Source organism: Ictalurus punctatus, chromosome 6 (genome assembly GCF_001660625.3).
Source record: "Ictalurus punctatus breed USDA103 chromosome 6, Coco_2.0, whole genome shotgun sequence".
Taxonomy (NCBI): domain Eukaryota; kingdom Metazoa; phylum Chordata; class Actinopteri; order Siluriformes; family Ictaluridae; genus Ictalurus; species Ictalurus punctatus.
The window spans coordinates 32,605,477-32,629,317 of NC_030421.2; the positions used below are offsets into that span (position 1 = coordinate 32,605,477).

The following is a 23,841-nucleotide window of genomic DNA, read 5'->3' on the forward strand; positions in this document are numbered from 1 at the left end:
CACATTTTATTCATCCTTTCATCTTATTCTTTTACTAGTTGCATGTTTTTCTCTTCATCTCAAGTATGAATGAAATACTGATGTCAGTCAACAGCATGTGAAGACTTTACATGAGATAATGTGACGCTACATAATAGAATCCACATGCAACTCCTGCATCAAGTGAAGATTTGTTCTTGCCTATCCCGCTACCGCAGGTGTATTGTGCGGGTTCAGAACATGGCGAGGCATGAAAAACACTGACATGTGTAGAGGAGGATGGACGGTTTCGGCACACACCCAGGAATCTGTTTTGTGAATCTATTTACTCCTAGAGACCTTGTAAGGCCTCTTATTAAGTCTTCTTTTAGTAAACAAGGCCGCTATCACTCTTAAAAATTAAGGTTCCAATTAGAACCAACAAGGGTTTTTCAGCCTGATGCCATAGGAGAACCCTTTTAAGTTACACAAAGAATCTTTTTACTCAAGTTCTATAGGGAACCATGTATTCACTGGTGCGTTAAAGAACTCACAAATGGTTCTTTGCAGCAGTGCCACAAGGAACCATGTTATCATACGTTCTCTAAAAACCCTTAGTTGGTGCTTTAAGGAACCAAAGTAACGTTCTTAAGAGTGATGCCTTAAGAGTGAACCTTTTCCAGTCACACAAAGGAATTTATATGGTTCAGTTTAACCTGTTAAGGGATGATACAGTGTATTGAAGAACCGATACACCGCTCTTAAGAGCCTAAAATGAAACATAAACAAGTTATTTAATCTCTGAAGAACCAGCCCCACTCAACTCAAGAACCTCATACAATGGAAAATGGTTCTTGACCAGAATAAAGTTATTTGCAGAATCTATGGTGCTGTAAAGAACCACTGAAGAACCTTTATTTTTAAGAGTGTAGAGACATCTGTATAGGTTCCGCCACTGAGACCAGAATCACTCGGATATCTTCTAGGAACCATTTTTTTTAGAGAGTAGGTTCGTTTACTGCAAACACGCCCTGCGATAGACGCTTCATGCTTGCATATCATTTTGGTGACTGTCGTTCCGTCCGATTCACACTGAGACCCGTTACAGCTGCGACACAGCCGCTGCACAGGGACTCACTGGTGTGTATCTGTGTCTGTGGCCCTGCCCACGCGCGCTCCCCGGGCTCTTAGTGTGTGTGTGTGTGTGTGTGTGTGTGTGTGCGTGCGTGCCTGTGTGTGTGTGCGCGAGCGTGCGTGCGTGCCTCTGTCTGTGTGTGTGTGTGTGTGTGTGTGCGCGCGCGCGCGTGACCCGCTAATTCTGTTTACCGCGGAGCAGCTGAGCGCACTAGCACCATGATGGATTACTGGAAGGACTAAAACAGAACCATGCCTGCTGTGTTTTTTAAAACGGGGGAAACGTGTAGGAATTTGTGCATGCGTCTGAACTCGTCACACGTAAGCGAGAAGCTTTCATTGATCGTTCTCTTCATTTTCTATTGCATGTAGCCAGAAACAAAATTGTTTGTCTTGTCGTTCTCCTGGAATGTTTAACATTGCGTGAGGTTTGTTGCTGCACGATTTGCATCAAGCCTTATAAAATCACATTTCCTCCAGAACGTTAAAGTTTTTTTTTATACGGCTAAACTGTTGCTTCATTAGGCTACACGTTGCATCACTTTAGCGGGCTATAATTGTTCATTTGTGTTGTGATGTGTAGTTTGAGTTGGAGCAGTACCGGTGCTGGGATCGCTGTGTTTACCACAGTTTTGACAGTTGAAACCGTTTTCCGGTTGAAGGTGCGCTGAGCGCAGTTCTTGTGTTTTCGGTTTTGCTCTGCGGCCGCGCGCGCTGATGATTAGGTGAAGTCTGAAATATTCAAATGTAAACATTCAAACTGAGACTTCCTCTGCTGTGTCACTGCAGGGCTGGTGCACTCCGTCATCCGAGTCTCTCTGTGTCCCAGCATGGCTCTCACCGTGCCTCCGTGCCGCGTTTGGAGCCGCCGGTGAAGCGCTCAGGAGCCGCCGGAACTGTAGGACTCTGAGCGGATAGAGATTGTACAGACTGATGTCGGGAGCTGGATATGCACACACATCAGCACCTGCTTGGAGGAAGAAGAGTTTGAAGAAGGTTCGAAAGGTGGTTCATCACATCAACCCCCTGAGGCATTTCTGCTAGAGAAGAGCTGATCTGCTTGGATGAGTAAGTGATCAAAGCACCATCAGTGGAACGCAGAAGTAGTCTCTCTTTCTCTCTCTCTCTCTCTCTCTGTCTCTCTCTCCCTCTCTTTCTCTCTCTGTCTCACATGCACAGTCTCCTAGTCATAGCACCAAAAATGAGTCACCCTTTCAGACAGGAAAACATGCAGAGAGGTGGATAAAGGCAGCTGTTGGGGGTGTTGAGAGGACAGAGTGAACTGAGTGGGTCTGTGTATATGAGTGATGAGAGGAGGTGAGGTGGGATACTTCAAAGTATTAAACTTCCACATTGTAAGGCTCATTATCGGTTATCGCTTCTTTATGAGTGAGTACATGACTTTAGGTCTTTTAATCTACACCACAGTGTGTGTGTGTGTGTGTGAGAGAGAGAGAGAGTGAGAGAGAGAGAGAGAGAGAGTGAGTCTTTATGATAGACACAGAGCCTGGAGTGCCTCATAAATTAATGTTTATTTTTATTCTTAACACCTACATTCGAGAGAAAAACAACAATGAGTCTCTTAATGTAAGGTCTAACAAGGTTGGAGACACTTGTAGTGGTATCTTGGTCCACTCCTCCATCAAAACTCCACTAGATCCACTCCTCCATGATCACTGCAAAGCATGGATTTATTTTTTTTATTTTTTTTTGGGGGGGGGGGGGGGGGGGGGGGTTTGGGAAGATTTGAAAGTATGTTTGATTTATTATCTAGTTGAACGGCGCTATGTATGCCCATGTCCGCCCAAAACAGCCCCAATGCACCACTGATCAACCACCGTGTTTTGCAGCGCGTATCGGGCGCCTCTCAGGTACAGCCCCCTATTATTGCCAAAGAAAATGATCTAATCTGAGCACCACACATCATGCCAGTTGTAGTTGACGCTCGGTGAATTTCTGACTGCATTTTTTTCAGACGCTCTTGCATCAATTACGAACAGCTTTTTGTTGTTGAACATGGTGTGTAACAGTTGATTCTGGACCTCGACAACCACAAGACTAAACTAAACTGTGCGACACTAAAGATCTTTGAGACCTTTGCTTACGTATTACTTATAACTATTACGCAGATTAATAATTATCCGTCTCGTCTGTGTTCTTTTTCCCCCCATTCTAATGGATGACAAAGGGATTTTAAATAAGTTTACATTTTAAACTAGAACAGGATTCACTAGGGTCCATCCTGTAGCCCTACCCACAGCACGCTCCCCCAGGTTCACCTGTGTGTGACCTGCTAGCGCTGTTTACCATGGAGCACACACACACACACACACACACACCATGACAGGTAACTGCAGCGACTAATAGTGCCAGTAATTGCAAGATGATGAGTTGAAGACTCAAATTATAGCTGTTATCACACATGGAACTTAGTACCTTAATGTCTTTCATCGGTTTGAGACAGGAAGACGACACTATACTGTTAATTAGGGAGTCATTACTATCAAATTACATATATGATAAACACAAATAGCGTTAAATCCTGCTACAGCACTCCAAAATACCTTTAACCGCAGACGCTACTGCCATTGTTTCAGTCATACTTGTTTATAACGTTGCATTGCACAACGGCGAGTGGGAGTTGAGTGGGAGGGGAAAATTTCAAGTTTCCAAGTGGTAATTACAACGTGATATAAGTGCATTATAACAACAGAAACTGTACAACATAGTAAGAAGTAAAACTAGAGTAATTATAGGTATTGCATTGGAATTACTGAGATCTCCGACACCAAACTATTGCTGCCACCACAATATTGCTGTAGTAAACATGTTTGATAAAAGTGATGAGACTTTGTTAATAGCGTATTACTACATCTCTTACTTAGAGGCTAGATGTTAGTGCAGTTTGTTTTCTTTATAGCTAGTCTCAATAAAACAGGCTGGAAATTGGAGAGGCATGTATAGAGAACATTTTTATTAGAAATGCATAAGCATGATAGTACTTCAACCCTGACCCAGATAAAGTGGTTACTCAAGATGAATAAATAAATGCAAATAGGACACAAATCACACAGGACACGTGTTAACGTCAGGTGTGAACGGAGTCTATGTAACGCTAAGCTATGTTAACGGACTTTGCGATGAATGCTAAATGTAGTAGTTTGTTAGTTGTACTATTGTACACTATCTAGCAGTCAAAGATGCTTTGAAGTTGATGTTTCTTTGGTTTTGTTTTAAAGACCTTTCACAGCTCAGTGAGTCTGTGGTAAGTGAGTTCCTGACTGATGGGTCAGAGTAAGACCTAGCGCTCAGCATAGCTAATAAAATGAAACAAATGACATGAATATGGTTTTATATCTAGGTGCTAATCGAGATGTTAGTTAGCAGACATTGTCTTTACCAGCACTCAGTCCTTTATACGCATGACCTGTTGTTTAAACTCATTGGTTAGTCTTCTAAGTACATCATTTTAATATGGATGGGTGAGGCTTGGTGCAGACTTCAAGCTTGCCTATGGTTTCCGTGCAGTTGTGATTTGCAGGTAATAATGTGGCTAAAACTACTGCATTAAAAGGGTATTCCATTTGGAACCTAAGATTGTAAAGGGGCTATACTGTGAAAAGTATTCTTCCTGTGGTGTTTCAATTATAAGGATGACAATCCCAGACCTTATCTATGTCAAATGAGAGAGGAACATTTGCATACTGACTGTGATTGGCTGCAATCAACATAGAGTGGAAACAAGACACAGGCCACATCCCAAACTGCAAATCTTCATTTTTCATATTCAGTAACTGCTTTATTCTTGTCAGGGTCATGGTTGAATTAAAGCCTGACCCAGGAACACTGGGCATGAGGCGGGAATGGGACCTGGATGTCATGTCATGCCACCCAACCTCTTATCTATTGTTTTAAATTTCACTTCACTATATAAAACAACAGCATACTGTTTTGACACTCTTTACCACAGTTGTATGCTATTTGGGGATGATACACACTGCCCTGTGGTAAGCTAACTTGTGCTAATGAACTCAACACTAACCAACATGAAGTGAAAAGAGTGCAAATGTCCTATTTCTAAAGCAACATGGCAAATAAATCACTGCATTGTTCCTCAAAGACAAAATTGTCATTTTCAGTGATCGTTCGGTTCCCTGGTGGACTCGTGGCTAGCATGCGGTGCTCGCATCTCTGCGGCCCAGGTTCGATTCTCGGTCACTGAAGCAACCCCAGCCATTGGACGGTTGCACGAGCCAGTGTACTTTCACTGCCAGTCCCAAGCCCGATAAATGTGGAGGGTTGCGTCAAACTTGTGCCAGAACGAATGTATGCCCGCAGGTGATCCGCTGCCCCCCGCGACCCCGAACGGGAGCGCCTGAAAAGGAAAATAAATTTTCAGTGATCTCTCAGCTGATTTCCTGGCCTCTTATACTCAGTATGCAAAGCACGACACTGTCAGGTCAGCATTAAAAAAAAAACAAAAAAAAAAAAAAAACCGATCAGTATGAATCCAAGAAACTGGATTTTTTTTTCTTGTTTTATCACTCAGCTTTAAAACATACACTGGCTGTGAAACATTTCATCTAAAACATGACTTTGGCTTATATTGACATGCGCCAGGTTTCTCCCATCCCTGAGCTTGATATTATCTAGCTAATTTACCAGAATAAGACATTGGCAAGAACAAGACATAACCTTGCTATCCTGTAAGGACGTCATCTACTACACAGCAAAATCCCCAATGTTGATTTAACACCCAGAGTGTTGAATGCACACTCTACCGTGTTTATATAAGTCCATTGGACACAAATGAACACTCTGGGTGTTAATTCAACACTAGGGATTTTACTGTGTACTGATAAACTGGGGGCCTGCTTATCTATGTTTATCACAAGCAGGTAGTCTCAGTAAAAAAAAAAATAATAATAATAAAAAAAAAAAAACAGGCAGGGAATCGGACAGGACTTTTTATTAAAAATATGTCAGCATGATATTTAGTATTCAGAGCACCCTGTAATGGACCATCATCTCATTCGGGGTGTGTCCCTGCTTTGTTCCTTTCATAGTCTCCAAAATGCGTCCCTGAGCAGGACGAAGGAGTTACTGAAGATTTATCAATGAATACATGAATGAATGAATCATATTCAGAATGAAACCCAATTGACCTGGATACATGGTAATGTACTTCTGAGCACAGTAATTTTAATTAACTGGTTTTGCTTGATGCAGCTTGCCATCGTTAACCCTCTATTTGAATTAAAGTTGATGTCCTTGTTGAATTGTATTACATGTTGGTTAGAAGAGCTTGCAGATTTTGTACAGTCCTGCCCTCCTCATTTCTTAGCCTATTGTATGTGTGAGAGAGAATCTTTAATCTCACAGGATGTTGAGGCATAGAGTTGCGGAGGCATAAGCGTGCTAAAAATGTGTACGTTAAGATGCAAAGGTGCTGCAGCACTGTATACATGTGGTTCTTGCACTCAGCTGTGGCCAACCAGCAATCACCTGCTCACATTATCTTCTATTTATCTGTCTGTGTGCATGTGTGTGTGTGCGTGTGTGTGTGTGTGTGTGTGTGTGCGTGTGTGTGTGGTTTCTAAACAAAGCTTACGATGGAGTTATTTACTTCATCACAGGTAAAGGAGCAGCACCCCCCCCCCACCCACCCCCCATTCAAGATACTCTCAATGCAAGAGCTCGATTTAAAAAAAAACAAAAAAACAACAACCTTCAATTCAATGGCATATGTGTAAGCATGTATGGGCTTTGTGTATGAGTTTCCCTGTCTACAATATCAGTGTTGAAGCGTCTTTATTCCACTGCGCCGTGTAAATTTGTCTCCTTGCATGTGAGTCCAAAGACAACAGTCAACAAAAACAGTCAGACGTGTATTCAGAAATACAGCACGTAGGAGCAGCCTCACCTGGGAAGCCTTGTTGTTAGAACAGAGGGACGAGCTGGTCCTTAGTGACTGCGAGGGCAGAGAGATATAATGAAGCCAGAGGACAAGTGGAAAGAGGAAAGCTTGTACTCCACTGGGAGGACTGTGTTTGTGTGAGAGATGCTCTGAAGATAAGTTAGAGAAGATGGGAGGAAATGGGTTGTCTTAACCGGGACCAATATCATGTGTGGCATTTAATCGGTGCGTGTCCTTGGCGAATGATTTCCTTTTAAAGGAATATCACATGGTTGGATGTATGAAGCATTTGCATGAATATCTGCGCACATCTGTGCATGTGCGTGTGCACTGAGGTTAGTGTTAAGGTAGTTAGTATCATGTCTCAGTAAATAGCGTGATACTGATCTTTTGCTTGTCTGAGTAAGTTTTTCTAGTGTACCTGTTGATTAGATTTCGAGTGTGTGACGCAGGAAGGACTCTTTTCTATTCTATCCTAATGTCTGCCCTATGACACACATGACCTCATCTGTTCCTCTGACGGGCTACCACTCGACCTTTTCTGCACACTAATTCCTATCCGCTACACACACACACACAGACACACACACACACACACAGACAAACACACAGAGCAATGCACAGGTCTTGCATAAAACAGATGATGCAATAAATAGTTTGAAGCTATTTTTGCTTAGAGCAGACATTCTGATATATAACCGAAGACAGAAACACATGCTTAGACTGTATGTCTTATTCAGTGACTGAAGATATTTTGAAAAAAGGAAAAGTTTTCTTTCCCATTATGAGATTATTATATAACAGCATTAAGTCCGTTACGTCAATTTCTAGGCATATTTTTACTCATTTCAAACTTAAAATGGTCTTATTCTATTGCCAGATATTTCTAGATTCTAGAGATAAATACTTGAAATAATAATAATTGTACGTTTGTTTAAAATATATATATATATATATATATATAAATATATATATAAATCAAGAGAATTTGAATAATAAAGGACTTAAAGGGATAGTTCACCCAAAAATGAAAATTCTCTCATCAGTTACGCAACCTTGTGTCGTTCCAAACCTGTACGACTTTCCTTTATATTCGGAACACAAATGAAGACGTTTTTAATGAAACGTAGGAGATTTCTGTCTCTCCATTTACAGTCCAGTAACCAAAACGTTCAAGCTCCACAAAGTTCATAAAGGGATGGTAAAAGTTATCCACGTGACTCAGTTTGTGTACAGCGTTCCTCTTCCTCTGCTGTAAACAGTGCAGTGCACTGACGGTGAACGTCCAGAGAAGAGGGACGCTGTACACAAACCGAGTCACACAGGACAATCTTTGTAACCGAGATGTCTGCAGATTTCGACATAGAGGAACACTTGCATTTTTTTTTTATCCGTTCTCGCGTCAACATGACACGCGTGCGTCGTGGTTCTCTCGGGAACGCGCGTCGGAGATCGATGCGGATGTGAGGTTCTTTTGTGAATAAAAATAAAATTTTAGGTTTTTTTTTTGCGCACACTAAGCATTCGTATCTCTTCATAAAATTGGGATTAAACCGCTGGAGTTACATGGATTACTTTTACGATGTCTTTATGAACTTTTTGGAGCTTGAACGTTTTGGTTACATGGACTGTAAATGAAGAGACAGAAATCTCTTAGGTTTCATTAGAAATGTCTTCATTTGTGTTCCAAAGATGAACGAAAGTCTTATGGGTTTGGAACGACACGAGGGTGAGTAAGTGATGACAGTATTTTAATTTTTGGGTGAACTATCCCTTTAAAGGCCCTATACTTACTTCTTCAGTAATCAGTACCTCCAGAATGTTTCTGCAAAAAAAAAAAAGAAGCACAAAAAATACTCCGAAGTTTGGGGGGGGGGGGGATCACAGCAAAAAAAAAAAAAAAAAAAACATTTTTGGCTGCAACAATCACAAAATCTGAAAAATCCCGTACGGACTGAGTAATCTTCAGACATTTTGCTATTCTGATTATTACAGTTAATGTACACTGAAAAATCATATAGAATATAAAAAATAACATTCGATTACTTTTTTTGTTGGTTTGTATTTTGTATTTGTGGCTGTGCATACGTATTAACTGTTAATCTTTGATAACATCTGTGTTTCCTGTGATCAGGATCACAGTCCTAGTGGCGCTCACACATATGCAGGGCATAACTTGCTCAACTCATATGATCTGTTGCCCTATATTCATAAAAATGATCCATGGATGAATGGATATGCTATGACTTTGCAATAGTATTGTAAAATTGTTCTAACCGCTGTAGTAGTAATTGTTTATATAATAATATGAAATAATAAGTTGTAATACAATGGTTGTAATACAATGCCATGATCTGTTTCTGTATCTGTGTCTGTTTAATGTTGCAAATATATGTATCTGGATCTGAGCTAGAAGTGGGTGTGGCCTAAACCATGGTCTATTCCAATGTTTCATCCAACCCCCCCCAAACAAAAAAAAAAAGAATATTACGTTTCCTAGTCGTATCTGAATCAATAATATTTCTTAATATTTCTTACATCCCTACAGAGACTACATGTGCTAAACTTTTTCACAACCCTTCTTTCCAAATATTAGGACAGTTCCAATACATACAGTAAAGTGTCCCTGTAATCACAGACACCCTCTCAAACTGGCTAGATGCTAGATCTGTATTATAATTCAAACCACCTGGTATGGCCTCTAGTGGCCAACAATCATAATGACATGACGTAAATGTACCAGAGCTGAGATATGCAAACTACAAATGGAACATGATACGTCAGTAGGACATCTCTGTCTCACACCTCAGACAGCAAAACCCTTGCATTTCCACTCTGTATGTATTTCACACAGAATCTTTCAATCTTTTTGACCTCTCCTGCTTAAGCTTTGACCTCTTCTCTCCATCCCATCAGGACATGACCCACTCCTGGCCTTCCCAGCAGCCCCCAGGTGGAGGGGGGACAGAACGATTCCTGTATTCAGATTCAAAAGTGAGTATAAGGGATATGATAGCGTTCACGTTAACCCCGGGCCAGAGGATCCACACCTTCTTACCTGACAGCATGCTGATTGTGTAACTACCTGCTGAGTGAATCGTATGTTTTATCTGCTTGCTGCAGGAGGGAAAACGCCACAGCACTCAGCAGAAACAAGGTAATACCGCCTGTAGCTACATCTCTTCATTGATTCATTGGTTCTTTATATGTGTGTATTAATGTAGATGTGGACAAAGCTTGAAATGTTGTTTTGTTTTGTTTTTTTGTTACACTCATATGCTTCACATGTTGATTTACACAGTTTTCTAAGACGCATTTTCTCATACGGTCATCTGTTCTCTCTCAGTAAGGAATGATGCCCCTGTAAGGATGCCACGTGTGGCCCCTCACAAATCGTAAGTGGGACACCTTGACACCTGATCTGGTGGCATATCCAGGCACTAGCACTACATACCTGGATTGCCCCAGACTGTGAGTTTTATTATCCAGTGCACACGCACTCTTTGTGACCGTGTGAGGACCTTCTAATTAGCAGCTAATTAATGCTCTGCCTTCTAAACCTAAGCCTAATCTAACCTCCGTAACATTTCGCTCTTAGGGAAATACTGCTTTGGTCCCCATCAAGATATAAAAACATTCTCCCATCCACTCTCACTCTCATGGGTTTAACTGCTCATATCTGCCAGTTGTATTCGTACTGGATGGAAAGGTTTAAAGCCATAATATACACTAAATACATCCAACAGTTTAACTGAACAGATTTAAGAGAAAATAAAGAAATGTTAAACTAGGATTTCATTTTGTAACAAATAACCTTATGTACATGTAGCCAAAGGTATGGAACCAGAAGCACAATATTGGTTAGGCGTTTGTATTTTTTTGAAATTATGAGCCGAATGACTATGTGAAAGAGAAATAATCAGAAGGAAAGGGGAAGACAGCAAGAATTTTACAGCTTGAGACCAAGTCTTCTGAGGTTGAGTTCGTATGGAAGGTTATGGTAGAGTTGCAACAAAAAATTTTCATCACTGATTGCAAATCAGGTTTGTTGTGAAAATCTACAGACGTTCATCGGTTCTGCGATGAACAAATCAAACAAAAGCAATCAAGGCAGTTCAACACGACGGATGCTTCCAGGGGTTTCCCCGTATTCGACGGAAAATGCGACTTATAACGGCTTCTCCGGTTTCAAAATCATTTTGTTGAACAATTTTGATCGCAACTGTACCTCTATCCTCCCCAAACTCGATACACACATCATTAAGTGCGTAAACTCCGTGGAGTTACTAAAGACGAGATTAACACACGCAGAGAGAGCCCAGTCAGACACAACATCCAAATCACAATGCAAATGGTTGTCTGAGGGGTGTGTTTATGAGTGTGTTTTGGGAGGATGCTCATCATCCACACTCTCGGGTCATAACTGCTCTGCTCACTGTACTGACGCATACACACACGCACACACACACACACACACACACACTGACACTGATGCTCGGCTCACAGCTTGTTATCTTGCCTTTTCAGCATGCTTGCTGACGACCTGAAGCTCAGTAGTGATGAGGATGACAGTGACAAGGTATGGGTGAGCAGTTTAGTATTAGAAACGTGTTTATGTGTTCTTGGGTCTTTTTCCACTGCACAAGATACCAGAACCTTCAGCATCAGAAAACAGGAAAGTTCTGGTCCCATTGGCCATTTGTCCAGAACCAGGGTTTAATTGTATAGTTATCGGTGCTGTTACTAACAGGAACTATTGGTATTCGAGGGTGGGGATTGCATCAATGTTGATTGCTGATTGTCTATGCAGACAGTGTGCAACACAATACACACAGACAAATACAGTGTCACCGGTTTTAGAAGAATATTTCAGCAGACCAGTTATTTTCTGTTGCTTGAAAATGGTGGAAATGGCGCCCCTGGAGTGACGAGGAGACTCTGGTTAACTTTTGATCATGGCCAATATAACCAATCAGACCATCAGGCAAAAAAAATATCCAAGTTCTTCTTCCGTGTGGTAAACGATGGAGTAAACACACTGTGCACCGTGATGCTGTCGTCATTCAGAGAATGATGTTGCAGTCGTTTTTCCTCCTGTCACTTTAATTGTACCAGTTGGTGCAGAATTCACTGGAACCAGAATCCCAAGTTACCCTTGCTGGCGTTTATTAGGCCAGTTTTTGTTTTTGAATGTGCAGTGGGAAAACACCCTTGTGTCTGCTGAGTGTCTGGCCAAGTAATGTGGCCAGACATTCATGCTCGGGTACCCTTTCCCTTTTTGTGATGAGAGGCTGAAATAGAGAAAAAGAAGTACATTAGAAGAGTGAGTGTTTCTGTTTCGCCTCAGCATGCTCAGGGTCAATAACAGTTAAATTGCAGCAATTCTGTGGACTGTCTGTAAGACACAAACAGTGACCTTGTGTGGACGTGCATATGATATGACTCAAATGTTCTTTCACACACACACACACACACACACACACACACACACACACACACACGTTTAACTCTTTGCCTTGACCTAATTCCTAGGGAGTGGCTATATAACTTCCTCTAATTTTTTATTTATTTAAGGCTGCTTTCAGTCTGTAACAACATGGATAATTGTTTTTAAAGCAGCGCTATTAACTCCAGTTGTTCTGGGGTGTGGAGTACCCTGTCAGTGTGTGTGTGTGTGTGTGTGTGTGTGTGTGTGTGCGGAGAGTTGGGGGGGATCTTATGAAGTTTAATAGCTGTCCGTGTATGTGCCTTTAAGCATTGGACTCTTGGCATATGAGTCACAGCAACTTGACTCATCATCATATTATGCTCCGAGTTACGACCTTTCTATTAGCTGACCTTTAGTTGATCAAATCAGTCTTCTGTTTGATCAGTGCTTGTGAATATCTGAATTAAAATATTGAATATCTTTATTATTATTTATTTTTATTTTTTTCATAAAGGGACCTCACCAAACCGCTTCCTGGTCCGAAAATCACAAGTAAGTGTTCATGTTTGTGTTTTTAAACAAGGGTGTTATTTCATCCATTACGAATTGGGATATGAAGACTTTGGGGCATTTGTTGTCATTTCAGTCCTGATGAATCATTCAGTCTGAATGTGCATACTGCAGTTTCATAGATTAAAAAAAAAACCACATCATGTTCACTTGTACATTTTCATGAACTTTATATGCGTGGTGATTCTTTACTCATGCCTGTGTATATGTGTATGTGGGTGTTGAATGACAGTCTGTCAGGGCAGCACACACACACATATGGCAGGAGGGCAAGACATTCCAGCTCGGGCTCGTCAGGATCTGATTCCTCTAGTGAGTCTGGGAGCAGTAGCCAGCGGTCACGCAGCCCAAGCCCAGAACCACAGACTCAGCCTGAGATCCCCAGCCAGCCACCGCCTCTTACCTTCAGCAAAGAGGTACTTTTACACTTTTGTTTCTCATCCCTTTGTCTTCTATGATCGTTCTTTGATCTGACCAGCACGACCAGAGGTTATTTTGCGTTGGAGGTATAGATGGTGGAGAGTGGAGGAGGAAGCACTTGGAGGAGTGCGTGGGGTATGAGGAATGTGAGTAAGGGGGGGTGAGGGGCTGCAGGCCACTGGGAATTTAGAGTTTCAGTGTCATGTCAACATGTGGAGTCTCCCTGGACTTAGTATGTACAGGATACAGTAGAAATCCCAATTGTTTGGGAAAACTGGAGAGTACAAAAAGTGATTAAAAAATTTTTTGATATCACACGAGTGAAGTCTGTATGCATTTGTCACTTAAAACTGAAGTGTATGGTTGTACTGTTCAGTTCATTATTTTGGAGGAGGGAGGGTTAATTGTCAGAGGGGGTGGGGAAGAAAGGGTCTGCTACCCGGCACGCTCCAGGAACAGAGACCTGCTCAACTGTATGAATAAAAGTGCCTGTGTGACATAGCTTCCTTTACATGCTGAACATGCTGTATACGGGAGTCCATGCAGCAAAGAGGAGGGGATGCCATATGTTTTTCATCTATGTACAGCCATAGAGTGTCTCTGAGGAGGAAAGCTTGGAAACAACGTGCCATTCCAGGTAGAGGGTGGTTGGAGAGAACGGGTGGGGGAGAGTGAGAGAGGGCACAAGAGATGCAGTGTCTTCTCTGGAAAAAGAGCGAGGGATGAGGAAGGGGGGATGTTTGAGTAGAGCAGTGGACGTTTAAATTAGCACAGGTCAGCCACCAGAGGAAAGCAGGGAAAGTAGACTGCCCTCATTCCTATGTATGCCTGCAAGTGAGTATTGTCCTATTATATTGATTGAGCTTAACTGCTTCTTTATTGTTAACAAAGTTTTAGACAGACAGCATTTAGGATATAATCTGAATTTGCTGGTATGAAAGATAGCTTTGTTTGATTGTGTATGGAAGAAATTAACTTCAGGTTTAAAAGCTTGTCGTGTGGAGTCTTTTTGTCAAGAGTGCTGGTTCAGATGTCTTGTTTTGAGGTGCTGTTTAAGGGGTGGTGAAAGGATTAGATGAATGATGTTTATGTCACATTCCTCAGATACTCATGCTCTTCTTCTGTCTCTTTCCCTGTATGTATGGTATCAGCTGTTTGCACAAATCCGTTTCTATCAATAAGTTTAATGTTTCTATTTGCATTTATATTGCTCTCTTTTAGTCTCTCTCTCTCTCAGGTCACAGAGTCCATGCTCTTGTGTCAACAGTCTCATTTTAGTCCATTCCTCTCACTCACATTGTGCGAACCAATTTGCCCCATTTAACAAATGGAATTCAAATGCATATTGGCACGTACTATTGAATTGAGGTTATGTTTTTATGAAATGTTTCATGCAGCATAGGTCAGTCATAACTATCTTATCATAAGGACATTTTATCATTTCACCAACATCATCGCAGGTTCATCTCAATATAACGATTTACGTTTGAAGATTTCCGTAGATTGCAGAATGAGTTCCAGTATGAGTCTTTTCTGTGCAGTTAGAAGCACGCAACGTCGTTTAACATATGCTCTTATTTTCAATATTTTTTTAATACTCTCTGTCGGTTTGTGAACCGAATCTTTCTCTTGTTCTATGTCCAGAATCAGAGACCATCCTTGACACACTGGCAGCTGGACAAGTGGCTTGAGAAAGTTCATAAAACCCAACAGTCAGATCACGACCCAGGAGGAGGTCACAGCTCTTGTGCAGGCTTTGATTCTGATAGAGGACCATCTCCAGGAAGATACTGGGAGAGAGATTCTGGCCTTGGGACAAGAGAGAGCTACAGCCCAAACCAGAGCCCTGTCCCCAGCCCTAAGTTTGACTACAGCCCCAGGCATAGTCATCGATCTAGTCCAGGATATAGCCCTTGTCCAAGCCCAGGAATTAGTCCTGTGCCAAGCCCAGTGCCCAGTGTTTGTCCAAGCCCAGGTGCTAGCCTAAGAATAAGTCGAAGTCCCAGTCCTTTACACCTTCACCCACCCAAAAGCCCTAGCCCGAGCCTCACCTCTGCTCCTGCCTCTCCAAGAATCCATTCCTATACTCAGGTTCACCAGGAAAGCTCTAGGTTTACTACACAGGCTACATTTACCTCCAGTCCTGTGCGTCCACCTAAGGTCAGACCATGGTTACCACCAGACCATAACACTCAACGTATTAATGACTCTAGACAGAAAGATTCTAGACAACCTGCCCTATCACAGCATCATTCCAAACACAACTCAACTCACAAAGAGACTCCACACAAGTCAAAATCCCAAAGCAGTGAATCTAGATCAAAATCCAGGTCTAGTCCTGCACCACATCAGTCTCAGTCTAGTTCCAGGTCCAATTTCAGCCCTAAAACAAAGGCCAGGCACTTGTCTTCCACTGACCGCAGCACTGACCGTAGCCACAGACCCAGTGATCATAAGAGCAAATTGAACCAGAGTTTAAATTCCAAACCAAAGCCCAGCCCCACACCCAAATTTAAGGTTGTGACCGAGACAAACAGTCACTCAGTCCACAGTTCCAGCTCTAGGCCACCACCTCGGCCCGCCCCAGAGATTTCAGCCAGGTCTCTCTCAAAACCTAGCTCGAGACTCAGCCCCAGCACAAAACCCAAAACAAAATCTAGAGAGGAAACTAGGACTTCTCAGAAGGAGCAAAAGCCGAGGGACCGAGAGCCAGATTTGCATAGCCGGGGTAAAGACCAGGGAAGGGCCCTGGTCCAAACTATAGAAGCTCAAAGACACAGGAGACTGGCGGAGGAGCAGCTGATAAGGCAACGCTGGGTCCGGAGTTCTGAGGAAGAGGAGGAGGAAGAGGAGAGGAGAAAAGACCAAGGAGAAAGAGAAAAGAAGAGAAGGAGGAGGAAGGAGCATAATGCTGAATGGCAGGCGGTACAGCCCAAGCAGAGACCCCACACCAACAGTCAGCATCAGCCCCGAACTGAATACAGTGGACCTGAGCGGGAGGACCAGAAGAGGAAGAAGAGGAGGAGGAGCAGTGAAGAGCACTCCTCCAACCCTGGAGTTATAGACTCCAACCCTTCTCCTCCACTATCCCCACCCTCTCCTACTCCTGTCGTCCGCCCCATTCGTCGACCTTTTACCTCTTCTTCCTCTTCGACTTCTTCTTCTTCCTCCTCGTCTTCCTCGGACTCAGACTCTGAGCCCAGTCCGCCCCCAAATGTTGCTAAAGTTCCTGCGGACTCTACATCCAGCCAGAAACCAAAGCAGAGGCATCAGGAGCAATGCAGACCCTCTGAGTTGAGATCAAATGATGCTTCACCAGATGAAGGGCAACAGTGTCCAGGCAAACACAAACTCTACACACTGGTGCCATTTGGCCGTACTGAACAGTCCACCACTGTCTCTCATAGAGGACTGAGGAATCTGGTCGTCAAGATAGACCTCTCACTTCTGGCCAGAGTCCCTAACACAAGTGAGGTCCCACACAGAGGGTCTTCATCTTCTTCATCATCTTCATCAACAGCTAAAGCTAAAGAAAAGACCTCCATGAGGCATCAGTACCACCAAGACCAAGAAACTGGAGATGCCAAAAGCAAACGGAAGGTTAGAAGATCAGAATAATGCAAAGAAACGTGAAGCTATTGGCGTCATTTCTGATGTGTGTTCCTGTGTTGATCTAGGCTGAGAATGGAGAGACTCAAAGGGAAAGTAAGAGAAGCCATGTTCACACTGAAAAGCTCCCAGCTCCCACTCACTCAGCTGACATCGAAAAGCAGGAGGCTCATTCCAACAACAGGCAGAATGAGTATGTTTGAACACAAATACAAATTTTTATACATAACATGCATATTTACGATTCCCCTTGTGTTCATTTATTTGACCACTTACATGTGTCAAATCCATTGGAAGAAAACCTAAAAGAGGCTATGCCGATACGGACAATACTGATCCAGATCTGCATAGATTTGTATATACCAAGTCACGGTTCAGATATGGACAAAGACGTCTTCGGTTCTCACTTGCTAGTCTAAAAATAGAACTTTCATGCTAACTTAGATCAACTACCACCTTACTGTATTCTAAGTTGAACCAGACCTGAAGTCTTTTTTTTTTTTTTTTTTTAATACACAGTCATCATGCGGATTATGTTTACACCAAGCGGCCACTGTCCCCACTCACTCCTCCATCTGCTTCAAAGATGCAGCATTCAGACAAGCAACACACAAACCCACCAAGAGACAGAGACTCCACTGTGAAAAAACCACAGGTACACAATGCAGTTTGACCCTTGATGCTTTTACTAGCCTCGATTAATGTTCACTAATTAAATGATATTTCCACAATTAAGTGTTCTGGATCGGAAATTTCCAGTCAGAGCACTTTTTGTTACGTTTGATGAAGTTCTCCTATTTTGTCAGCTTTCGTAAGATAATGATCTGGTCTCTATGGTGTCCGAGGCTCTGTAAATGAAAGGGGTAAAAAACAAACAATGAGGACCACCAACAACAGACCAATCAGGACAATGAGGCATCCCTGTCTGATTCCTGTGAACTCAGGAAGCTGTCCATCATTTCAGAGCATTTAGACATTCTAGCAAAGGAAACATATGTTTATGTGTAGCTATGGAGTGGACCATGAAGTGAAGGGCTGTATTTGTTACCTTTATTATCTTAAATTCTGTTGTAGATACAAAAAGCTCGGCCCAAGATTGAAGCGGAGTGTGCTGGAGTGTCAGGAAACATACAGCCCACTTCTGGAACCTGGGCTCCTTCTGCAAAGGAATCGTCCTGCGGAGGAACTGTGCCTTACACTGATGTGTGAGTTATCGATATTATCTGTGTTACCTTTTTTCCCTATCGATATAAATGTCAGTAGTGATATCCACTAAATCCCCAGCCCAAGAGATCACGACGCAATCTTCTCCCCTTTCACTTTAGCTCACACCATGCAGAGTACTACATGCATGAAGCCAAAAGATTGAAGCATCGAGCTGATGCTATGGTATGTTAGCAATACAGACACTGTGACCACTGTATGACATCAGTATAAGCATTGTAGTTTAAGAAAAATGCAATCCCAATTACGAAAAAGTTGGGACAGTATGGAAAAAGCGAAGAAAAAAAAAAGAAAGAAAACAAACAAAAAGAGTCTTTTGAAAATTCAGTTCAGTTCCCTGTACTATATCGAAAACACCGTATTAACACTTTATTTGATGTTTCACTTTGTGAATTTCATTTATTTTTGAAAATATACACTCATTTCAAATCTGATGACTGCAGCGCACTCCAAAAAAGCTTCTGGACAGTGTTGATGTACGGCTTCTGCTTTGCGTAGTAAAGCCTTAACTTGCGTCTGTGGATGCAGCGGCGAATGGTGTCGAGCGACAAAGGTTTACCAGAGTATTCCCGAGCCCATGTCAGGATCTCCATCACAGACTCATGACGGTTTTTAAGACAGTGACGTCTGAGGGATCGGAGATCACGCGCATTCAGAAGTGGATTTCGGCCTCGCCCTTTACGCACCGAGATTTGACCGGATTCCTTGAATCTTTGAATTATATTGTGCACTGTAGAAGGTGAAACGCCCAAAATACTACAGATTTGTCTTTGGGGAATGTTGTTCTCAAAGTGTTGGATTATTCGCTGACGCATCTGTTGGCAGAACGGCGAGCCTCGACCCGTCCTCGCTCTTGAAGGACTGGGCCTTTTTTGGAGGCTCCTTACATTTACATTTACATTTATATTTACATTTATATTTACATTTATTCATTTAGCAGACAATTTTATCCAGGGTGACTTACAAATGAGGAAATACAAGCAAAGCGTTATATCAAGCGGAGAACAATACAAGTAGTGCTACCATGCAAGATTTATAATTGAGTTCTAGAGAAGCAAAGTGTGCAGAGTCGAGGTGTAAGAGCCAGAGTAAAGTTGTTTTCCTTTTTTTTTTAAATAATGTGGGGGTTTGGCATTTTAGGGGTTAGTAAAGTGCTCATGGAAGAGGTGGGTCTTTAGCTGTTTTTTTGAAGATGGTGACAGATTCTGCGGTCCAGATTGAGGTTGGAAGTTCATTCCACCACTGAGGGACAGTTAGTGTGAAGGTTCTTGAAAGGGACCTTGAGCCACGCTGAGTAGGCACTACTAATCGTCGGTCGTTAACCGATCGCAGATAGTGTGAGGGAACGTAAACCTCAAGGAGAGTGTTGAGGTAGGGGGTGCTGTTCCAGACAAGGTCTTGTACGTGAGCATCAAGGTCTTGAATTTGATACGGGCGGCTACAGGAAGCCAGTGGAGGGAGATGAAGAGAGGTGTGACATGGGTTCTTTTGGGCTGGTTGAAGACGAGGCGTGCTGCTGCATTCTGAATCATTCGAAGGGGTTTGATGGAGCTGGCTGGGAGACCCGAGAGTAGTGTGTTGCAGTAGTCCAGTTTTGATATGACAAGAGCCTGGACTAGTAGCTGTATAACGTATTCAGTGAGATAGGGTTTTGATTTTCTTGATGTTATACAGAATGAACCGTGCAGTCGTTTAAATGTGGTCTGTGAAGGTCAAGCTGTCATCAGAAGTCACCCCAAGGTTCCTGGCCGTCCCAGTTGGCATTATATACTATATAATGATTAGATGATTGCCTCACCTGTTTCACATCACCGTCTTATTTCAACTTGTCACATCACTATTAGGCCTAAAATTCCCCTGTCCCAACTTTTTTGGAAAGTGTTGCATGTATCACTTTCAGAATAAACGTTTATGCAGTTGATTAGGTAATACATCAAATACCTAGGCGTTTTTTTTTATTTTTATTTTAATTAAATACAACTCAAAGTACATTTACAAATCACTCCTCTTTGTTTTTATTAGCATTTTCCATACTGTCCCAACTTTTTCAGAATCGGGGTTGTACATGGCTATTAAAGTTGTCTCACAGTTGATTTAAACATTGTACCATCATTTAATTCTGTTGTCCTAACCCTTTGTTCTCACTGCTGTCAGGTGGATAAACTGGGGAAAGCTGTGAATTATGTGGACGCTGCTTTGTCCTTTATGGAGTGTGGCAAGGCCATGGAGGAAGGCCCTCTGGAAGCTAAGTCTCCTTATACAATGTATGCAGAAACTGTGGAACTCATAAGGTAATTAAGTGGTGTTTCTCTCTCGCATTTCTCTGTTTTTCTGATTATTTTCCCCTTAGGTTCTTTAAAACACTCTAACACATACACCCACAACCATTAATCTGTTGTGATTACACGACTGTGCTCTGTCTTTGGTAGATATGCCATGAGGATAAAGAGTCACACAAGCCCTGGAGCCAGGCAGGAGGACAGGCAGCTGGCTGTACTTTGGTAAATATGACTCTGTAACCATCTGGATTTAACTATCTTTCCCATGTTTATTGTTGACTTGAAATAGCACCACCTATCCACAGTGATGGTTCCCACATGTAATCCTCTGAAGTGTTTCACATCATTACCAGCCATTTAGCATCTAACTGCCTTAGTAGTTTGATCTAGATTGGCTGAATCCTTACTTAAATTAAGGGGGAGAGTGTGAGAGAGCCTAAAATCCTTGTCAAATGATTAAATACTAAGGAAATGTATCACTGAAATCATTGTGTAGCTATCTCAATGTGTAAAAAAACAAACAAAAAAAAAAAAACACTCTTATGTGTCTGGATTGTAGTTTCCGTTGTCTTGCTCTTCTATATTGGCAAATGTTCCGGCTGAAAAAAGACCATGCCCTGAAATACTCCAAAGCCCTGACGGACTACTTCAAGGTAGGCTCTATAACACGGAATCGTTCCTGAAATGTAATGCATAATTATTGAAGTTGCTAAGAGAAATCCTCCGTTGATGTATTATATTGATTTTCACATTAAGTTCTATCTACAGTGATTTTCTTGTATCTGGTCTTACAGACTTTACCAAAAGTGCCTCACATACCACCTCCCTGGAACGATAGTGCAAAGTATGGCTTTATCGATCCTGGATATTAAATATAGACAAGGGCTTGATTTAGACATCGAACTGATACTAAGTGCTTTTTGTGTTTGTGTTTGTGTGCTTGTATGGGTGTGCTTGGGTGTGTGTTTCTCTAGGGGAAATGTGCCTTCCACTTGCATATCCCCTGTTGGTTTAACTGGGTCCCAACCTGGCAGCTCTATCACCTACCCTTTCATCAACATTCCCCAGCGTATCCACCAGATGGCAGCAAATCACCTCAATATTACCAACAGTGTGCTTTACAGTTATGAGTACTGGGAGGTAGCTGACACCTTGGCCAAGGAAAACAAAGGTGAGTTAAACATAACTGAGTACAGCACCCTCTAAAGACAAGACATTTTACTGATCACACAATTATTGTATTATTATGTGAGAGGGTATATAATAATTTTTGGTTTCGTTTTTTTTTTTTTAAAGAAATTGTCACATCTACTATTCAAAGATCTAACACCGTACTGCTAACTGCCAGTAACATCGGCAGCAAACAAACATTGTTCTAGTAAATATAGGAAGCAGCCAGTATGTTGCCTGTTAGAGTAAATCCTTTCTGATCATGACACTGTTCCTGGTGGAGCTTACATTATTTTGTGTTTCGTTACCGCAGTATGCACTGAATTTGTAGAAACCAGGTATAGTTAGATTGAAAGTAGTAAATAAAATCATTTACATTTATACTGTATAAAAACATTATAAAGACTAATTCCAGGTCCATTGGTAATTTCACAAATGCAGTTAAATAAACTGTTTTATAAAGAAATACATTTATTAACTATTTATCAAGTAGAAATAATGAATAATATACATTACTTCATATAAACTACTAATATACAGAGTTGCCAGTTTATAGGTACACCTACACTCACCGGCATATTGGGGAGGCTTTAGAGTAAACTGGCATTTCAGAGTAAATAATAATCATAATACTCATCATATATGCAATATTTAATATGTATCATTTATTAAGCAGCAACAGCTACAAACTTTGTTCCTGTGCCTACATCATATACACACATCAATTCTAATTTGTATATTTTTGTTCTCTGTCTGTCTGTCTGTCTGTCTCTGTCTGTATATCTAGAGTTTTTTAACTATCTGAACACACTGACTGGACCCCTGACCCTACACAGCAGCATGGCTCATATAGTCCAGTACACAAGACAGGGGCTACAGTGGATACGGATCAGTGCCAATTTATCCTAGCTTTCAGACTCCGCCACCTCATTGATGGCTCTACTGTATTACACACTGAACCTGAACCCACATTCAGCTTTTACAAAAGACAGTTCATTTACCTTGAACCCATTTTAAGAATCCCATTCCTCTATTTGGACAAATGTACAGTATAACAGGACCTAAGAGTCTCTTGTGGAGAAGTTCAATGAACTGCTGGTCTCGCTAACTTTTTTCTTGCAACAATTAAGACGAATCAGGGAAGCCTTCCGTCTTCGTAAGATAACAGCCCACAACAAATACGAACACGGATTTGGATATTTGTTTTTTATTATTATTATTATTATTTTATTGAAGTGGAGAAAGTGTCCCATAAGAAAGTATGAATGTCTGTAGTAATGTCACACAGCTGTACTTCTGTACAAAGAGCGTTACTTTGCCAAATGTGCCACATTTTTATAAAATGCGGTGAAGAAATCATTCTTTCTTTGTAATACTATGTTGAATGATGTGGCTTAAAATAGTGAAGTGTTTTATTTCAGTAGCTCTTGGCATTTGCTGGCATATGTATGTGAACAGGACACGTTTGTTAGGTTGACATATTTTTGTATTTTATATAAGTTCATTTTGATGTCCTTAAAGCACTGTGAATGTTGTCAACAATTTTCTAAAAATGACTTTTATAAAGATTTTTTGTGCAGTAGTGTCTGTTTTTGTGCAGTAATGTTTATTAGAAATTAATTGCAATTGCTATATATATATATATATATATATATATATATATATATATATATATATATATATATATATATATATATATTTGTAATTGTAAGATTAAATTGGAATTATTGTCAGTGTAATGTGCAATATTTCCTGTAGAAAAACAGAGCCAAGTTCCTTAACCTAATACATGATCAGCTAACCTGTGTATTCCAGCATATTCTGGAAGCGCCAGGGGGTGTAAACTTTTGAACTGGATAATCACTGTAAATTGTTATTATTTTGTTTAAAGATCTTTTTTTTCCATTTAGTACTGCCCTTCAGATGCTAAAGAAGATAGTTACATGTCTCCCATAAGACAAAATACTAACTTACACCGATCATCCTGTTCAAAAGTTTACACCCCCCTGGCTCTTAATATATCGTGTTACCTTCTTGAGCATCAGTGAATGTTTGCACCTTTTGTACTAGTCGTGCACGAGTCCCTCAGTTGTCCTCAGTGTGAAAAGATGGATCTCAACATCATATACTGC

At 41.4% G+C, this 23,841-nt stretch overlaps 1 protein-coding gene across 1 annotated transcript; it reads left to right on the forward strand.

The window, feature by feature from the left end:
• The first annotated feature begins 1,221 nt into the window (after positions 1-1,221).
• On the forward strand, positions 1,222-23,291 carry aff3 (AF4/FMR2 family, member 3). Its single transcript, XM_017470863.3, has 19 exons — positions 1,222-1,413; positions 1,882-2,160; positions 9,926-10,003; positions 10,133-10,166; positions 10,356-10,404; positions 11,537-11,588; positions 12,952-12,989; positions 13,240-13,423; positions 15,072-17,027; positions 17,105-17,229; positions 17,556-17,691; positions 18,111-18,241; positions 18,362-18,425; positions 20,415-20,551; positions 20,690-20,761; positions 21,099-21,192; positions 21,334-21,383; positions 21,514-21,710; positions 22,497-23,291. The coding sequence occupies exons 3-19, from the start codon at positions 9,929-9,931 to the stop codon at positions 22,616-22,618; spliced, it is 3,516 nt and encodes a 1,171-aa protein (XP_017326352.1). The 5' UTR covers positions 1,222-1,413; positions 1,882-2,160; positions 9,926-9,928; the 3' UTR covers positions 22,619-23,291.
• Positions 23,292-23,841: the final 550 nt, after the last annotated feature.

Coding starts and splice junctions, on each gene's coding strand:
- aff3 (XM_017470863.3), top strand. CDS start 9,929: ATGACCCACTCCTGGCCTTCCCAGCAGCCCCCAGGTGGAGGGGGGACA. Junction 17,230..17,555: donor TCCAACAACAGGCAGAATGA/GTATGTTTGAAC, acceptor TTTAATACACAG/TCATCATGCGGATTATGTTT. Junction 17,692..18,110: donor CCACTGTGAAAAAACCACAG/GTACACAATGCA, acceptor ATTCTGTTGTAG/ATACAAAAAGCTCGGCCCAA.